Consider the following 21,322-nt stretch of genomic DNA (forward strand, 5'->3'; position numbering starts at 1 on the left):
TCCGCTGCCAAGTGACCCAACCAGCAGCTGCCAACGCCACTGCCGATGCTCCACCAGTTCCACGCCTCCGACGAAGACTCAGAGAAGCCGCACACGTTGAAGTCTAGAGTGAGTCACCACTATAATTTAGTGACTCATCGAACTTTGCCCTATTATCCGGTCCGAAGAAGACACTATGGTCGCTATAAAAGCCACCACCGAACCTGCAAAGAGAATGACACAGAGCAATAGACAGAGAGAACCCAAAAGACAGAAAAAGAAACAGAGGAGAGAGCAAGAATCCGAGAGCGACAACAAGCAACACAAACGTCAGCAACTCAGCGAGCAAAACAAAACCAACCACAGCAAAATAAACCCCACAACAGCGAATCAAAAACAAAAAAAGAGGAAAAGGAGCTGCTTACCCTCGGAGAACCCAAACGCCGCTGGAAAACCTCGTATAAACCGAGGTAAAACCTTCGGTTATCGCGTAGATCTACTGATTTTAAGAGGGTTTTAGGACCAAAGGAGTTTAGATCTAGGTTCTGATTTTAAGGCGGCCGGCCAGAGGCTTTAAGAGAGAAAACAGAGAAAAAAAATTTCTCTCTCAGTTAGAGAGAGAAAGAAAAGAAACAAATGAAACACTTTGGCCCTTAAGGGCCGGTTATGGGGTATTTATACCCGATATAAAACGACGTCGTTTCATGATGAAACAGTGCGTTTTGTGAAGAGGGTAAACCACATCGTAGTACTCCTAGTTTGTAATCCTTGCAATTTAGTCACTGAAAGCAATTTTTGATTATTTTAATTTAGTCTTCTAAATTTATTTAATTTTATTTTAGTCCTTAACTGCATATATAATTAGGATAAATAATATATTTAGTCCTCAGTAATTTAAATATTTTTGTTTTAGTCCCTTATTATGAATTATGGTTAAATTATACTTTTAATGCCCATCTTTTATATATTTCGAATTAGTACTCTATTTTTATAATTTTACATTTTAATCATTAAATTTTCATTTTTGACTATGAATTTTTAATATTTTACATTTTAATACTATATTTTTAATTCCTTTTATTTTAATTATTATTTGCAATATTAGTTTATTATTATTATTATTATTATTTATTGCTTTAATTATTATGTCATTATTATTATTATTATTTATATAAATAAATATATATATATATATATAATAAATAATATTTGTTTATTTATTCTATTTGTTTTCTATTAAAATCCTATATTTCATAAATTACTTTTAATAATCATATTTTAATATATATTTATTTTTCAATATTAAGAAAATGACTGTCTTAAAGCACCTAAAAGTCCGTTTTCTGATATTTTTAAGAAATATCCTATTTTTATAAATCATATATTAACTTTTAAGAAATGTTTTATTTATTTTTTTATATAAAAGAAAAGAGCTGTCTTAAAGCACCTAGAAGCCCTTTTATGATATTTCTAAATAAATAAATATGTTATTTATATTAATATATTTTCATAAAATCATAAATTTGAAATAAAAAATATTATAAGTTAAATATATCTTTGAATTTTTAAATTTCTAATGATAGACACAATTTATAATTAATAAAGTACCAATTTTGGGCATTATAGGGGTGCTAATCCTTCCCTGAATGTAACCGACCATAAACCCATTTTTATTAAATTTTTTGGTTATATGCAGATCAATTTTATCTTTTAAATATTATTTTCTTAAAACTATTTTAAAAGATTGTTTTTAGGTATTTGATCTACCTAACCCAAAAAGGTCAATGGCGACTCCCAAAATATTTATTTTAAATCAAAATCATTTTTATCCACATTAATTTTCTCCGTCAAGTAAAAATTTGTGCCCGGACGAAAACCGGTTACGACAGCTTGGCGACTCCACTGGGGACTGGTCAAACTTTAAAACCAATTATTAATTGTCTCTATCAATTAGAAAATTAAAAATTCATATATTTAATTTATAATTCTTTCCTTTCAAATTTTTTATACATATACTTATTATTTTTGTAATATTTTATATATTCTTCTTTATGATTATTTTTATTTTATTTAAAGGTGTTAAATTTCATTTTTTAATTGTATGTTAGAAATCTGAATATTTCTCCTCACACACAACACTTGCATTGCATAAACATAATCTCTATAACTGAGATTTATCCATTTAAGTGGGAGTGAAAGCGACGTCTTTGTGAGAATTTATTCTCCGTGTCAGACCTAGCAAGTAGCTTTCAGGATTCATATGCTCTATGTCTTCGTGAGAATTTATTCTCCGTGTCAAGCATAGATAAGTGTATCATCTCGAATTGAACTCAATCCACTTTATTCTGTGATGGACTAGGATAGAGGGTTAGCAGCCCAAGGGGGCACTAACAAGGACAATTCAGGTACCTTTACTCTTAGAACTGAAACCCTGCATATAATAAACCTTATAAATTCTCTGATCTAAGACTGTACTGAATCTCTGTCCGTAGGTGTACATAAATGAGAAATAAGCTTTAGCTTTTAATTTATTTTATTTTCTTTTTCCTAAATAAATGCATGCGAACTAGAAATCATGCAGTTAGGTTAATTTTTCCAAACAAATCATGGAACTAGAAAGCATGAGGTTAGGATTTATGCCTTGATAGATAGAATTTTTATTTCTATTAATTGATACTAACCAATTTATTTTCCTTTCTCATTTTATTTTGCTCTAACTTGTTTGCATGGATTTCTTTTGTTTGCATTGCATGATCATGGCATAATCAAAAGGTGTTGACTTGAAAGACTGTTCATCAAATTGGAAAGAAATCGTAAATGGACAAAAAGTTTTATGATCAAACAAAATATGATGCGACCAAAGAAAGACATCCTGAGGAAACTCCGAGGATAGAAGCAAGCAATGCACACAGAGATCCTGTTATATTAATACCAAAAGTACTCCACAAAGATCCTGCCAGATTGATACCAAAAGCAGTCTATGGTAAGAGTATCAGTCAGGGCATTCAGAGTAGAGGAGGTTTTTATGAAGCTCAAGCATGTTATTTGAAGGACTTGAATGGCCAAAACAAGAAATTGAGCACAGAATGGAAACCATGCATGAAGATTTCCAAAAGATCAGTCAAGCTTTTCAAAATGATGGCATAGGAGATACCCCAGAAGAGTGGATAACAGGGGTTACCAAACTGAAAAAGAACTGCAACATATATGAAGATCTAATCCAAGAACTTCTTGGACAAAAAAGTTCTCTTACAAGGGAAAATGAGCAACTCCGAGAAGTGACACAAAAGATGAAGAAACACCATAATGTCATGGAAGAAGCTACAGTCCAGACAAGAAATATGACCCATAAACTGATAAACCAAGCTGACTTTACAAAGAATTAAAGCAGACTGATAACTCAACTTTTGAGCATGAATAGAAACTAACTTGGCTTTAGAGAAGTTAGGAGGGAAAGTTATCCCCTATATATAAAGTTTTAGATAGGACTGAAATTTGTCCCCTACCTGTAAAAGTTTTGTTTGATGCACGGAAACTTTTGTGTTCAATGAAATCTGTTCTAAGATGATCACTCTTGAGTAACACCTTTTCATACATACATTTGCATTTTGCATCTTTGCATTTGTTGTTTGCTTTTGTAGCGCACAATTTACATTCTTATTTTTGCATCGTTGTATTTGCATTTGCATCGTTGCTTAGTTACATCTATATTTTGAAACTTACATCATGCATTAAAACATTCATTCATTAAAATAAGGATTTCAACCAAAGTGATCTTGGTTCTTCCTTGTAGCAAGAACACTTAGCAAGACATAAGAAAAATGTCTAAAGAAACTGAGGATAGGATAGCCAAATTTGAGATAGAGCAAAAAGAGAGGCATGAAGAATTGAGTAGCAAGTTGGTACAAATTGAAGCTAATATCGCAAATTCTCATACCGATCTACTGGACAATATGAAAGAAATGATTAGGAAGCACCAGACCACTGGAAAGAGTCTTGTTGAAAACCCCACAAATCCTCTGGGTGTTACCCCTGTTCACATTCCTGAGCAAACCTCTGTACATCAGGAAATTCAATCACTGGTTCATTTCACTGTTAAGAACTCACTATATCAGGCTGGAGTATCGTTCCCCACTGATTGTCCTACTACTTCTGGATTAAAGCCAAATGAATTTTGTACTTCTTCTAAAGAGACGATTGAGTCATTTTATGGGTTTGACGCCAAAGAGCTAAGTTTGGTCCCCGACCTAGTTCTCCCACCAAATTTCAAAGTTTCAGATTTTGAGAAGTATAATGGGACCACATGCCCTTCATATCACATCATTATGTACCGTCGTTATATGACTGGCTATATGGAGAATGAAAAGTTGTTGATCCACTATTTCCAAGACAGGTTATCTGGGTCTGCATCCAAGTGGTATAATCAGCTAAAACGTACTAAAATACGTTCTTGGAGGGACTTAGCTCAAGCCTTTTTGGGTCAATACAAGCACATGGTTGATATGGCTCCTGATCAAACAATGTTGCAAAACATGAATATGAAGTACAATGAAAGCTTCCGACAATATTCACAACGATGGAGTGACATCGCTTCTCAATTGCACCCACCATTAACTGAAAAGGAGTTCACTATTTTGTTCATCGGTACATTAAAATTCCCCTATATTAATCACATGATAGGGGTTGCCACTAATAATTTCTCGGACATCATCATGAGTGGAGAAGTGATCGAAATAACTATCAAGAATGACAAGATAAGAGGCTCTGACAATATTGATGAGAAAAAAGCTGAGGTTAATACAATGAGGTCTTATTCAGTTAACATGGTGCCAAACCATATAAAGTGATTAAGAAGAAAAAGAATGTGCAGGGTTTTCAATTTTCTCCCTTCCACTGTTCGAGTGAAAAATTACATCCCAAATGTTCTCAGCCAGGTTACTTACTCCACAACTTGTTCAACCACAATGGCCTCCAAATGAGAATTGGACCTATAAGGAGATTCCGTGGATAAATCAGATTGGAATTCCAAATTGTTTAGCTAAGGTTCCTGGTAACCTTTAAGGAAATTTCCAAGATCCTTTAGAGCAATCAATTCAAGAATGCAAGATAAATGAAGGGGTTAAGATTCAATACTCAGAAATCGTTGCTTCAACAGAGACTAATGTGACCAAATCCTGCGAAGAATATTGGGCGCAAAAAAATGGGAAAAGAAATCAAAAGGCTCCCATAGGTCTAAGAAAGAATGAGGCAGATGTAACCCAGAAGACACCTCAGATACCTATATCAGATTTTTCGAAAACCAGTAAGGCAAGGGGCAACTTAAGGAGTCTGGTTAATACTACCCCAGTTGCTGCTGAAATGAGCGTCTAGAACCCCCTCGATCATAGGACAACATTTATTCGTTCAGAACGATCAAAGAAAGTAATAATCTCTCGAGCGAGAAAAACTCTAAAGGTTTTTCAAGAATCTATCTCAGATTTGTACCCTTATTTGGTTAAAGGCCAATACTTTACACCGAGATTGGTGAAAGTGTCACCAAAGCCTTATGCTCATTGCTATGATCAAAATAGCTTCTGTAATTTTCACTTGGGAGTATCTGGGCATTCAACAGGGAATTATTGGTCACTGTTAAAAGAAATAGAGATGCTCGTTGACAAGGGAATCTTGACACAAGAAATGATCAAGAAATGGGGGATAAATAAGGATGAGAATCGTGAGCCAAGCACACACCCAACATTCAAGGAATGATAGATGCAAGCTAAATAAACAAGTGGAAGTAGTTATCTACACTGTAGTACCTTCTATTTTCAGCATCTTGTTTGAACATGTTTTTTGTTCCTTTCTCCGCCTTGTGTGAAATAAATAAACTTGTGTTGCTTTTATGGTTATGAACAAAGAATTAAATTTTAATTTTGAAATTCTTGAGTATCAAGTAGATTAAATATTCTTTTAATTTTTCAAGAATTATAGATCTTTGGCAAGTGGTAAAATTATATCTTCCATATCCCATCCAACGCCAATTACCCGATCCTTACCAAAACCAAATCCTGACACTACAATTATCTAGGATTCTGAAGAAATATCTCTACCTTTTTTTGAGACACCAACTCCAGATGTTTACCTTCTCGGGTAGAGTTGATTGATGATAGCACCTTCTACCATATATACGACTTCAAAAGTCACACATTTGTCCTTCCAAATACAAAACCATCATAAACCAAAAGACCTTAAAAGAACCAAACTTTCAATTATCCGTGAATCTTCCTGTAAGAAGAGACGAGATGAGGCATCATGGATCAATTTATCGAAGATAATTTTGAGTGATTAGGGAATACTCAAAGAAGAAAAAAATGGATTGATTTAAATAAATATATAATGCATTAATTACATTGTTTTCATGTAAATGAAAGTTAATCTTGAATATTCACCCCCTAGAGATATCTCTTTTTACAATGACTTCTAGGTATGAGACGACTGAACTTTGTACACAGTTCAGGCATGCAAATTCAGTGACTTATCGCCCAAAGATGAATGGGGTAATTGAAGGAGAAAATAAGAACGTTAAGAGAATCATTACAAAGATCACTGAAACTTACAAAGGATTGACACGAGAAGCTACATTTTGCCTTATATACATGTCGAAATATTATTTGAACATCACTGGGGCAACACCTTATTGTTCAGTCTTATCTATTTGAGTTAAGATCCCACCACTTTATATCTTGAAGGAGGTAAAATTGGAGGAGGCTGAAGGGATCCAAGCTTGATTTGATCAATTAAACCTTATTGATGAGATGAGATTGAAAGCTATTTGCCAGGGGCAGATATATCAAAAACGGATGATGAAAGATCATAACAAGAAAGTACATCCAAGAGAGTTCCAAGATGTTGATCTAGTGCTAAAAAAGGAGACTGAATAGATCCAAGCTTGATTTGATCAATTAAGCTTTATTGATGAGAATGTATTGAAAGCTATTTGCCATGGGCAGATGTATCAGAAGTGGATGATGAAAGATCACAACAAGAAAGTACATATGAGAGAGTTCCAAGAGAGCGATCTAGTGGTTAAAAGGATATTGCCTATACATAAAGATTTCCATGGGAAATGAATACCAAATTGGGAAGGGTCATATGTTGTAAAAAAAAGGGGCCTTTTTCCGGAGAGCATTATTTTGGCAGAAATGGAAAGGAAAGTTCTGAGAAACGAAATAAACTCATATTTTGTCAAGAAGTATTATGCTTGAAAAAAATAGAAAAAAAGGAAAAAAGAAAAAAGAAAAAAAAGAAAAAAGAAAAAAGGAGAAAAAAGAAAAAGAAAAAAATTGAACCAAGATGGGTGACTCATAGAGCCTCAAGTTACAAAATTGATCAAGTACAATTAGTTCAAAGATTCATATTCAGCAAGAAATGAAAGAAGTGCTGGAGATATGAGAAAATGAAATTTGGTAGTCTAGAGGGATCCAGATGATAGAAAAATCCCCAGCAAAGCAGATCCAAGTCAAGCGAAACAAGATTGAAGGCATCCAATTAAGAGAGAATATCTTCAGAATTCATTCCGCCTCTCAAGATTGATTTTTATTTGCAAAAATTGGTTTTTAAAATCTTTAATGCATGATATAAAAAATGATAAAAGGGGGGTTCAAGAAGTAAATTTTTAAATAACATCTTGAAACCAAAAGAGCATTCGAGTTGAAAACCTGAAAAGGCAGTTCGAATATTGAATGGTGCAACAACGACATAAGAGATGATCTAAATCTCTTAATGAAGCACCACACATCCCAAAGATGTTCTGAGAGTCAGACACAAGAAGTATCTCTACGAGATGAGCATAACAACGAGAAGTATCTCTACAAGATGAGCATAACGATCATTTCTTCAAGTTAACCCAAAGAGACATATATACTGGACTAACCTGAGAGACCTTACTTTACCAGAATCCACCAACACCTTAATCAGTCAATATTTTTGACACTTGCCATAGGACTATGATTTTTAATGAGTTAAAAGAGTAGTTGATTTATTTGATATTCATTAATTTCATGTCTTATGATTTCATTCTATTGTGAACCTGTAAAGGGCAATACTTTACAAAATTCTGTCATTCTTCAATAAAGAAAGAGAAAAAACATTTTCAAATAGGACAGTCTCAAATGAGGAAGGTTCTTGAAGCAAGTTGTTGCCTATTCTACCTCTATTGAAGAGAAAGAATAAGTCAGGCCAAAATAATGAACCACTCTTGAAATCAAGTGGTTTGAGAAGCAGAAAGTTTGGAGAATTGAACTTATGATGCTTTCCTGTGACATTATCAGCAACTTATCAAGAATGATTACTTTGTTTTAAAGGGAGATACTGAAAGCCCATTTCAACTAAACATTTCCATGGTTTGGGAAGAGTGGGATATGGAGGTGTCTATCTTGAAGTAGCAGAAGAGCCAGTCACTGAATCAATCATTGCAAGAAAATACACCAACAAAAATCTTCAAGCCCATCTCAGTGATGTTTATTTCTTCCGATAAGGTTGTTACACTGGATACTACCACCAACAAGGTCAAATCAACATATCTCGTCAATTTCTCCAACCGATCATCATTTAGTTCTTGTGCATATGTTTTAAAGGTATGCCAAGATAGTAGAAGGCAACCTCTGCATCACTGATTCCAGAAAAAGAGACAGAACATTGATACCACCAGGGAACATGTCTCTAGCAGATCCTCTTCGTCGTGTATGATGTTTATGGAAACCTAAAAGCATTCTCACATCATCAGGTTCAAGTGGAACAACTTTATTCCTTCCAACCCATACCAGATTCCATTTTAGCATTCATCAAGAACGTACTTCTGGACACTCGAAGGAAGGCCACCATTTCTTTTTCAATGGAAAAGCATCATGTATGGTGCATGGAGGAAGCGGAATAAGAGGAAATATGTTCTCAATTAGCAGATTATGAATGTAGCCCCTTTTCGTGCAGTAGCATAAAAATACTTCGAATCTACAAATTCTGGTTCTACGTTGTATAAGTACCATGATATTTTGGTCCAAATACCAACTGGAGCAAGAGCCACGTTCTCGAAGTAGAAATCAGGATGCCCAATAGCATCTTCTAGAAGTGTTCTTTGAGTTATCTGATCTGGTTTGGTAAGAACCCAAAACCAATCATTGGATTTGAAAGATGAACTGCATGATCTTCTTCATTAAGAAGCTTCTTTTCAAGCTTATTCTGCTTCTTCTTTTTCAAAAAATCATAGCCTGAGTGTCGCCTTTTCTTGTAATTGGGGTCATTGCATAATGGTTTCCTATCTCCTACCGGAAGAAGTGTGTCACAGCCATAAACATTTGAGCAGCCCATATAAAATCTATCAACTCTGCAATTGATGAACCAGGACCACATCTCCATGGCTATTGAAGCCTTAGCCTCTGAGTTCCCCATTTTTCGTCAAGTATAACAGTTTATTCTCCTCATCAGAATCAGAATTTAGGATTTCCTCGGTATCAGAGAACTATCAATAACTGTGAAATCATCCTGAAATATCGCTTCATAATCAGATGAGTAGTTATCAAAATCAACATGTTGCATGGGTGCGGACTTTTCAAGAGCACTGTTTATGTAGTCTTGCTACTGCATCAAAATAAGATTACTGTTCACATAAATTGTTTTCTGTCCCACAGAAAAGTATATTCTAGAAATAACCTTCATTAAAAACAAGGTTCACTGTGTTAGACTGGAATGAATTACCAAGCAATTTATACCGCTCTGTCCGACTAGATCCTTCCAGATCCAAAAAGTGGGCACTTCATTCAGAAGAGGCACATATCTCAGACATTTCCGTCAGAATGATTGAGCACTTCTTAAGTTTGTGACAACATGAAGAGAATTCCTCAAGTTACTTGACAACTGCTGTTTAGTGACACCAGAATGAGAGTATTCAAGATAAACAGATTTGAGGCACGAATAAAGCCACAAGTACCTACAACAGTGCATTATCAAAATTGGACCTCGTTCGAATCACGATATTCAAGTCAAACCGACATTGAGAGTGAATCAGAAACATAATATTGGGCATCCCGAAAGCCCATTTCAGACAAAAATGTTACATGTGGAGCATCCTGAAGGCTCACGGCAATATAAATATTTGGGCATTCTTGGAGGCTCATCTCAACAAGAAGTAAGGTTGAGCACACTTTTAACATCTGTATTAGCAAATATTGGGACTTTAAAGGTTACTTCAGACAGAACCATGTGGGGCATTTTGAAAGCTCACATCAACAATCAGCAAATACTAGGGCATGTTGAAAGCCCATTTCAATCAGAATCAAGAATGTTGGCACATTTTGAACTTTTGTATTAGCCAATGTTGGGGCATGCTAAAGGCCCACATTATTATGTGTTAAAGATCATTACTTTGAGCAAAATTTCCAATGAGATAGAAAGATATGAAGAATGAAAATGGTGAAACAGTGACAGTCGAGCTGACTATACATAATTGCTTCGTTCATCAGGTAGTTAAATTATGATCATGTTGTTGAACAAATATCTACTCAGCAAGTATGGTTTCAAGTACCCAATCTTCTTAACCATGTATCACATGACAACGTGTTCTTTGTAAAGCTACATCATGGTTGCATGAATAAAGATGGCCCTCAAGCAGACTATTCGATCTAGGATTCAGTTCCTCAAAATCTCAGCTTTGAATTTTGTATTTCGTGTGTCGGTTATGATTAGAAATATTTCTTTGAGATTCCTGGCAGTTAATTTCAACCATATTATTGAGGTTACTAAGTTGTTTTTCACCTCAGTTGTTGTTTACTTGATGACATTGAATAAAGAGGCTCAGCTTATATTATTCTTATTCCCATTGTTACTGGTGTTATCATTGCTAGCCAGGGTGAACTGAGTTTTCATCTATTTTGGTTTTATCATGGGTGTTTCATCCCCAGCGACACGAATTCCATGAACCTATTTCTGTACATGGCTCCTATAGTTGATGTGTTTCTACTTCCTACAATGCTCATTACGGAAGAAAATGTGATCAATATCACACTTGCCCTTGCTCAAGATGATATCAAGATCAGTTGTCATCTCTTATTCAATACGTCACTAGCATATTTGGTGAATTTGACCAACTTTTTGGTCATAAAACACACCAACATTTCACTTATATTCCCATTGAGTTTTGTTCTCAAACGGTTTTGTGACATCATACAAAAGTGTTGAACACTATGAAAGAGCTTTCCTGATTAGAAATCTGTGCAGAAGCCACATGAAATGATGAATGTGTTGTCAAAATGTTTTACGAACCAGTGATTATGGTACTGAGCCAATGTTGTGATCATATGGTTTTCATTTATTGATGCAAGATGAAGTTCTTCAACGCCAAGGTTAGAAGTGAGATATGATGAAGATTTCTTTCCACATAAGGGAAGCTGAAATTTTGACAACAAGAAATTAGTGGATCCAACTAAGATTGAACGACAGGTTGTTGTGATGCATCTCAACATGATATGGTATGAGCTGTCTTGTTCGAGATCCAATTAAATATGGAGACATGAATGGAATTAGGATAAATCTTCCTTGATCTGTTTCAAGAGTCAAATTAGAACAGACGTTGCTCTCCTAATTAATCCCTGCTGAGTCAGACATATCTACATCTATGCTCTTCAAAGATGATAGATTCTCTCTTTAAAGATGATAGATTCCCTTTTCAAAGATGAAGGCTCTATTGGATTTCTACACAAGTCCAGACAAAGAAAGTCGGTTTTATCCAGACAAATGGGGCATCAAGGTCATAGTTCTGACTACGGAAAAAGTTCCATAAAAGAAACATTTCTTCTGAGACTTAAATGAAGCAAAGAAGACACAAAGATTGCTCTTCCAAATCAGAAATGCCAATTTGAAATGACATTTTGACCAAGTGAAGGAAGACCGAGTTCACCACTTTGAAATTAAATAAAGATGAACTTAACATTCATGCATCATATTTAGACATTTGCAAAATACGTGCATTTTCATTCATTATTATCAATGTTAAATATTTGATAGGAACTTCAAAGATTTTAGCAAAGATTTGAATCCATTACTCAATGGATCAACATGCTAGGTAGAGTTCATAATAAGAAGAACTCATCTGAAGAAGGAAGAAGAAGTTCATAATGAGAAGAACTTGTTCAACCTTTTGCTCAAATCCATCACTTGATGGATCAGCATTGCCAGAAGTGTTCATAATGAGAAGAACTCATCTGAAGAAGGAAGAGGAAGTTCATAATGAGAAGAACTTGTTCAACCTTTTGCTCAAATCCATCACTTGATGGATCAACATTGCCAGAAGTGTTCATAATGAGAAGAACTCATCTGAAGAAGGAAGAGGAAGTTCATAATGAGAAGAACTTGTTCAACCTTTTTCTCAAATCCATCACTTGATGGATCAGCATTGCCAGAAGTGTTCATAATGAGAAGAACTCATCTGAAGAAGGAAGAGGAAGTTCATAATAAGAAGAACTTGTTCAACCTTTTGCTCAAATCCATCACTTGATGGATCAACATTTCCAGAAATGTTCATAATGAGAAGAACTCATCTGAAGAAGGAAGAGGAAGTTCATAATGAGAAGAACTTGTTCAACATTTTGCTCAAATCCATCACTTGGTGGATCAACATTTCCAGAAGTGTTCATAATGAGAAGAACTCATATGAAGAAGGAAGAAGAAGTTCATAATGAGAAGAACTTGTTCAACCTTTTTCTCAAATCCATCACTTGATGGATCAACATTTCCAGAAATGTTCATAATGAGAAGAACTCATCTGAATGAGGAAGAGGAAGTTCATAATGAGAAGAACTTTTTCAACCTTTTGCTCAAATCCATCACTTGATGAATCAACATTTCCAGAAGTGTTCATAATGAGAAGAACTCATCTGAAGAGGAAGAAGAAGTTCATAAGGAGAAGAACTTATTCAGCCTTTGTTTGATTCTATCATAGAATGAGATTGATCAATATCAGCATTTCTAGAAGAAGTTCATAATGAGAAGAACTCATCTGAAGAAGGAGAAGAATTTGTTCAACATTTTGCTAGATTACATCACAGAAGAAGATAAATTATCATCCCCAGTGGAAAAGTTCATAATAAGAAGAACTAATCCCAAAGAAAAACTTGTTCAACATTTCTGAGTGAAGTCAAATAAAAAAAAACTTATTGTCTTTTCATCTTTGCTCTATTCTCGTTAACACAAGAATGAGCAAAGAGGGGCAGCTGAAGACACTAGTTTTTTTCTCTCATTTGCTTATATTATTTATTATTATTATTATTATGTTATATTATTATTATTAAATAATAAATAATTTTATTTACATTTCAGGCCCAAACCTGAGGCCCGTTTTACAAATCCCGGAGCCCAAAGATGGAGGCCCAATCAGGACAAACCCAACCCAGATGGCCCAATAGTAACCCTAAACCCATCTAGGGTTTGTATCATCACCAACAACCGCCAACTCCTCATCACCGTTGGATCTGACTTTGATCCAACGGTCCCCAGAAGGTCCAGCTTGAAACCCTAGGGTTTCATAACCCTAGGTTATCATCTCGCGCCGCCGCCTCAGCCAGAAGCTTCTACCACGCCTCCACTGCCAAGTGACCCAACCAGCAGCTGCCAACGCCACTGCCGACGCTCCACCAGTGCCACGCCTTCGACGAAGACTCCAGAAGACTCAGAGCAGCCGCACACGTTGAAGTCTAGAGTGAGTCACCACTATAGTTTGGTGACTCACTGAACTTTGCCCTATTATCCGGTCCGAAGAAGACACTGTGGTGGCTATAAAAGCCACCACCGAACCTGCAAAGAGAAGAAGATAGAGCAACAGACAGAGAGAACCCAAAAGACAGAAAAAGAAACAGAGGAGAGAGGAAGAATCCGAGAGCCGCCAACAAGCAACACAAACGATAGAAACTCAGCGAGCAAAACAAAACCAACCACAACAAAATAAACCCCACAACAACGAATCAAAAACAAAAAAGAAGAGGAAAAGAAGCTGCTTACCCTCGGAGAACCCAAACGCCGCCGGAAAACCTCGTATAAACTGAGGTAAAACCTTCGGTTATCGCGTAGATCTACTGATTTTAAGAGGGTTTCAGGACCAAAGGAGTTTAGATCTAGGTTCTGATGGAAAAGAGGGAAATTTTAGGGTATTTTAAAATTTTTTGGCCACCGTTCACGGTGGCCGGCAGGGTGTCGGAATAAGGCGGTCGGCCAGAGGCTTTAAGAGAGAAAAAAGAGAAAAAAAATTTCTCTCTCATTTAGAGAGAGAAAGAAAAGAAACAAATGAGAAACTTTGGCCCTTAAGGGCCGGTTATAGGGTATTTATACCCGATATAAAACGACGTCGTTTCATGATGAAACAGTGCGTTTTGGGAAGAGGGTAAACCACGTCCGCAGTACTCCTAGTTTGTAATCCTTGTAATTTAGTCACTGAAAGCAATTTTTGATTATTTTAATTTAGTCTTCTAAATTTATTTAATTTTATTTTAGTCCTTAACTGCATATATAATTAGGATAAATAATATATTTAGTCCTCAATAATTTTAATATTTTTGTTTTAGTCCCGTATTATGAATTATGGTTAAATTACACTTTTAATGCCCATCTTTTATATATTTCGAATTAGTACTCTAGTTTTATAATTTTACATTTTAATCATTAAATTTTCATTTTTGACTATGAATTTTTAATATTTTACATTTTAATACTATATTTTTAATTCCTTTTATTTTAATCATTATTTGCAAAATTATTTTATTATTATTATTATTATTTATTTCTTTAATTATTATTTCATTATTATTATTATTATATAAATATATATATATATATATATATATATATAAAAATATTTTTTTATTTATTCTATTTGTTTTCTATTAAAATCCTATATTTCATAAATTACTTTTAATAATTATATTTTAATATATATTTATTTTTCAATATTAAAAAAAGATTGTCTTAAAGCACCTAGAAGTCTGTTTTCTGATATTTTTACTAAATATCTTATTTTTATAAATCATATATTAACTTTTAAGAAATGTTTTATTAATTTTTTTATATCAAAGAAAAGATTGTCTTAAAGCACCTAGAAGCCCTTTTATAATATTTCTAAATAAATAGATATCTTATTTATATTAATATATTTTCATAAAATCATAAATTTGAAATAAAAAAATATTATAAGTTAAATGTATCTTTGAATTTTTAAATTTCTAATTATATAGACAATTTATAATTAATAAAGTACCAATTTTGGGCATTATAGAGTGCTAATCCTTCCCTGAATGTAACCGACCACGAACCCATTTTTATTAAAATTTTTGGTTATATGCAGATCAGTTTTATCTTTTTAATATTGTTTTCTTAAAAACTATTTTAAAAGATTTTTTTTAGGTATTTGATCTACCTAACCCAAAAAGGTCAATGGCGACTCCCAAAATATTTATTTTAAATCAAAATCATTTTTATCCACATTAATTTTCTCCGTCAAGTAAAAATTCGTGCCCGGACGAAAACCGATTATGACAGGTGTGTTCGGAGGGATTGTGGGTGGTCAACACATGGCAGTTTGTAGGTGCACCACACAAGTCCAAGAATTCGCATGGTCTTGCATTCGTGTCCCCTAAGGTTCGTACGAATAATATGTTTGCTATTGTGGAATATCACATAAGGAGAGGTTCGCTTAAACGAACGGTTCGCACGGGTGAGTAGTAATAATGGGGTTTGGAGATAATGATATATTTTGTAGGACTTGAAATGAAATTTATGATGTGATTTAAAGGGTTTGAAGTAAATTGCAAAAAATAAAAATAATTATAGGTCAATTTCGAATAAAATATAATTTTAAGACCTAAATTGAACAACAAAAATTGTAAATTTAAATTTAAATAAATTAAGAAAGGATCAAATTGAAACAATTGTAAAATGTAAACTTGAAATTAATATCAAATTGGACTAAATTCTATTCATTTGAAAAGTTGGTGAACAAAAGTATATAGAGTTTGAAGATTATGCACTTATGGTATAATTTATACAGTTTGAAGTTTATGAGGTAATTTATATAGTTTGGAGTAAATTAAAAAAAATTCGAATAAAAATATAATTTTAAAGACTAATATATACATGATATATATATATATAATAAATTATAAATATACACACATACATAAATACATACATGATACATACATACATACATACATATACATACATACATATCACACATTTGATCAAGCATATATCTATATCATAATCACATGATGCATGCATTAATAAATTATACATACATATCATACATGCATTAGTAAATTATACATATATACATACATACATACATGATACATGCATTAATAAATTATACATACATATATAGTACATATCATACATACATATCATAATTAAATTTATTAATCTAATGATCATAATTAATAATTTCTTTTAAATTACGAAGAAATATTTTTTTATTAATTTTATCAATAAAAATATTAATTTGATAAAACTTTTGAATATATTTATAGATTACAATTTATAAATATAAAAAGTTAACATATTAATTTAATGATCATAGCTAATCATGTACCTTAAATAACAAAGAATTATTTTTGTCACACTGTAATATCATAAATTCATAATCTTGCAACTTCATCAATTGCAACTTGCTAGTCAGCTAAATACCAAGTTACATCAATATCAAATCAGTTCAATAACAAGTTAGATCTTTTACATACCGAGTTAATTACAAATCATGTTCATAACATGTTAGGTTGATAACATGTCGAGTAATGTAAGTTATTTACTAGCTGAATCTCGTGTTCGGGTTCATATCATGTTAGATGCAGATCGAGTTCAATTATCACATTATCAAGTTCAATTAAGGTCCAGATTGTTATTAGGTTAGGTGCAAGTCAAGTTCAAATCCAAAATTATTAGATCCAATCTAGGTTCAGGTCAACACTAATTTAAAATCAAATCGATTTTGGATCACCACAACTTCATATCAAAAATAATTTTGACTCAAATTGATTTCATTCAGTTTTACACGTCAGTCAGATCGATTTTTAACATCCTTGTATTTGGTCTTGCATTTGGACTTTGGAGTGACATAGGATGGATAGTCAATTATATATGCAAATCATTTATGTGAAAGCCCCTTAATTTGAACGTGATTTCACCAAATCTGCAGCTTGTGGCTCTTTTTCTTTTTTGGTTTTTCTGTACATGGGACCTATTTATTACGCCTGCACCTAATCTCTTTTCATGTTTTGACAAAATGCACTGTCAGTAGAGTAAACAATAGAAAAAGAATATGGAGACTTGGGAAACATAGGGTTGTTTGCCATGATGGCAAATAGTGTTTTATCATCCGTCGCCTATTCATCTACACAGTTAATGAATGCTTGCCCGCCTAGGATTTCTTTTCAAACTCAGCCCCTTTCTACCATATGCACCCATGTCTCAATTATCTCAATTATATACCATATGGGGGTATATTTTTGTTATTTCATTTGGGAAATCCATATTTATTTGAATGACAATAGATTATAATATCAATTTATGATTGTAACGTAACACAATAACCATATCATCATAAATTTTAAGATTATTAGATACAATATCATCGCAACACGATGAGAGAATCACCTCAAAATTTTTATGATCTGAAGTCATTGTGTAATACTGCAACAAACCATATATTACGCTATAACACCACACAAGATTTTCAAATGGTCTTAAATGTAAAACCCCATAAATATTAATTTGAAAATAATAACCATATCATCATAAATTTTAAGATTATTGAATGCAATATCAACACAACCCGACGAGAGATCCATGTTAAAAGTTTTATGGTATGAAACTATTAAGTAATAATGCAACGAGTCATATATTACGCTACAATACCGCACAAGATTTTTAAATGGTCTTAAATGTAAAACCCCATAAATGAAACACTTGAATATTTTTAGACTTAAAAATGGTCCATTGACTATAAGATGTTGCTTTGTTGATTCCCAGACTATTAAAAGCTGTAAAATAGGCCCCTATCCGTAGGATATTATTTTGTTGAGTCCCATTAACATTAAAAGTTACAAATTGATCACTCGACTATTCATATGTTTCAAATTCATCATTTTCTATTAAAAAATTGATGGACTTCTAAGTTGAGCGTTAACCTATTGATTGTGATAAAATAAAATCTAATCCTAAAATCGTTTGAGGTCTATTTTCTGCATCGATTCTCCGTTTACATTATGATGTCGACCTAGTACTTGAAAATTTATGTTGTTGAGTCAATGCTTAAAAGTAACGATGGTGCCAGTAGATATCATTAAAATATTATTTTATCATTTATGAGTTAGTATGTTAACGTCCAGCTCAAATGACATTCAATTTTTTAACATAAAAGGGACTAGTTTGGAACACATGAATAGTTGAGTGACTATTTTGTAACTTTTAATAGTTAGGGGACTCAACAAAGTAATGCCCTATACTCGAGGGACCATTTTATAACTTTTAATAGTAGGAGGACTCAATAAAATAGCACCCTATAATCAAATGACCGTTTTATAATTTTAATAGTTGGATGACTCAATAAAGTATCACATTATAATCGGGGACCATGAACACTTATATTAATCTAAAAAAATGAACACTTATATAAAATAAAAGATTGTTAATATTTAATCTATGGAACATGAACACTTATACTAATTAATTTTAATCTTTACATTAGAACTCTAGCTGTTAGAACTTATCTTATTGTTCATTATTTTAAAACGGATAACTTTAACTTCTAATTGATCATGTGAATAATTTTGACATTGGCGAAGAACCATGTGATTAAGAAGTTAATTAGGAAGAAAATAGGGTATCAAATAGTTCCTTTCCCTTTCCCCACTAATATCCCTCTATCACATGATAATAATAACTGTAAATGAAAGAAGGTGAGTATATTTCCATGGTGGAAAATCAAAGTCACAAACAAAGTTTAATCCTAACGCAAGCTCTTAGTGCATGTGTTCTCAAGTGAATTACTCCCCTCGTTATACCTTAACTTTTTTCTCACTCCAAGACATAATTTAGAATATTTTAATAAACTAGTCACTTAAGAATACATAGGGACCATACAAGGAAAAAGTTAAAGAATCTAACCATAAAACTCGAAACAGAAGATATATATGAACATATCAGATCCTATTGGTAAACGAATCAGAAAATGGATCAAGCTACTAAAATATCATTAACAAACTAGAGTCGAACGACGCGAGAAAACTATCCACGAACGCAAATCACGTATCCAAATCGAATCATAAGGTCCAAAACAGGAAAGATCAATATGATAACAAATAAGCGTCATTTTGATAAGTCGTGATGATGTCAAATCCAACCCTTATAAAAAAATAAATAAAAATAACGGTCAAATGATCGAAAACATACTATAAAGGTAGAAAAAATGTCATAAATGCATAATTATTAAAAAAAATAAAAATAACAAAAAAATACAATATAAAAAATAAAAGGAAAATAAAAAATATTGATGGTCGACGATCAACACCAAAACTAATGTCATCGATCACTAACAAAAATAAAAAAAATAAAAATATTTTTTATTAAATTAAGATAATAACTAAACTCATGATTTAGTATGATAGAGGGACCAATTAAAAAGTAAAAAAGAAAACTTAAAACCAGCTCCCTCCTAATATTTTTAAAAGTATTACCCTTGGACAGAAACATTAAAAAAAGAAACACACAACAACCAATGACAAAGTTCAAAAAGTGCTCATTGCCCAAATCTGAAAGGAAACATTTGAAGTAAGCTGAACTGAATAAGAGGGAAACAAAGTCACAACTGCCCTATCATGAAAGGAAGAGACTCTAAACCCAAAGGGACTCCTTCAGCAGATTTGCTGGTATGTTTCCCATCTCGATCACGTCTACCCTTAATGCCTAAACCCATTTGTAGCCCCGCAAGGCCAACGGAACCCAACAACCGACGCCACATTTTCATTAAGAAACCAAGAGCCAGAAACGGTGGTGGAGCTAGCCCTATTTTCTGGGCTAAAAACAAGCAATTTGGGTCCGAGATCACGGAACCAACTTCCCCTAAAGTGACTTGCGCGGGACAGATCAAAGTCAGGTCTAAAACGAGATCATGCAAAAGCTGGAAATCGGTGATGGAAGAGATGCAGTTTTTAACATGCTTGCGGAGCATCCGTTTATGTTTCAGGTGTTTCCCTATACCCGATATCACTACCGATGACGAAGATGAAGATGAAGATGGAAACGAGAATCAAAGCAACGGGGTTTTCAAAGAAGAAAAGAAGGATAAGGGGAAGACCCATGATGATGATGAAGCAGCAGTTCCACCTCCAAATGCTCTGTTGCTTATGCGTTGTAGGTCAGCTCCTGCTAAAAGCTGGTTAATAGAGAACGTAAAAGATGGAGAGGAAGAGTGCAAGAGGAAATCCCAGAAGAAAACAAAGAATCTGAGGTCATTAATGGAAGAAGAAAACGATAAGATAAAAGAAAGATTGGTGGTGGTGAAATACGACCCTGGTTTTTTCAAAACTTCATCTGATATAGCTAAAGAGACTTGGGTTGTTGGTGGATTGAATGATCACCAAGTCGAAGTTGGAAGAGATGATTATCCTGCTCACTTCTATCTATAGTTTGCCTTGTGATCTTTTATTTCCGTTGTTTGAATTTGTAGCATGAAATCTGTACAACTTTCCTCTCTCTTTTCAATCGGAAAAGATTTTGCTGCCTTGTATATTACTTGTTCTTACGTCCACTCATGAATTTATATTCCGGACTAACTAAAAAAATTATATTAAAATTTAGAGGGTACTAAATTATAAAATCTCATAGATATAAAATTAGATGATGTATATAAAATATATAAAAATTACCTAAAATATAAAATAATTAAATTTTTTTAGATGTACGACTGCACACCCGATACCCTTCGCTCCATCCCTGCATCTTCTCAATTCTGATCCTTTGTTTTACTTTTCTTTTTATTTGTGGTTGTTTGGACATGGTTTTATCTCAATTTTCTTGAGATTATACTAGTTTGTGTTATCAGGTTTTACTAGGCGCGCAACCCATCAATTCAAATTCGATCTATTTTTTTATTATAAAATTGAAGTCATTTGAATTATTTAATTCAAAGTCGAATTAGTTTAAACTTAAAATATTTAAATATAGCATGAACTATACAATTTAATTGATTTCACCCTCAAAATTATACTTAATATTATGTTTTGATTTTGTTTTAGTCACTGGTTATTAGATTTGACCGTTGACTTAACAA

At 33.2% G+C, this 21,322-nt stretch overlaps 1 protein-coding gene across 1 annotated transcript; it reads left to right on the forward strand.

Moving 5' to 3' along the window:
• The first annotated feature begins 19,868 nt into the window (after nucleotides 1–19,868).
• Nucleotides 19,869–20,678, forward strand: LOC120138925. The gene has a single exon (XM_039154301.1). The coding sequence runs from the start codon at nucleotides 19,869–19,871 to the stop codon at nucleotides 20,676–20,678; it is 810 nt and encodes a 269-aa protein (XP_039010232.1).
• The last annotated feature ends 644 nt before the right edge of the window (nucleotides 20,679–21,322 follow it).

The sequence above is a fragment of the Hibiscus syriacus genome, unplaced genomic scaffold (assembly GCF_006381635.1).
Source record: "Hibiscus syriacus cultivar Baekdansim isolate YM2019G1 unplaced genomic scaffold, ASM638163v2 tig00110716_pilon, whole genome shotgun sequence".
Classification (NCBI taxonomy): domain Eukaryota; kingdom Viridiplantae; phylum Streptophyta; class Magnoliopsida; order Malvales; family Malvaceae; genus Hibiscus; species Hibiscus syriacus.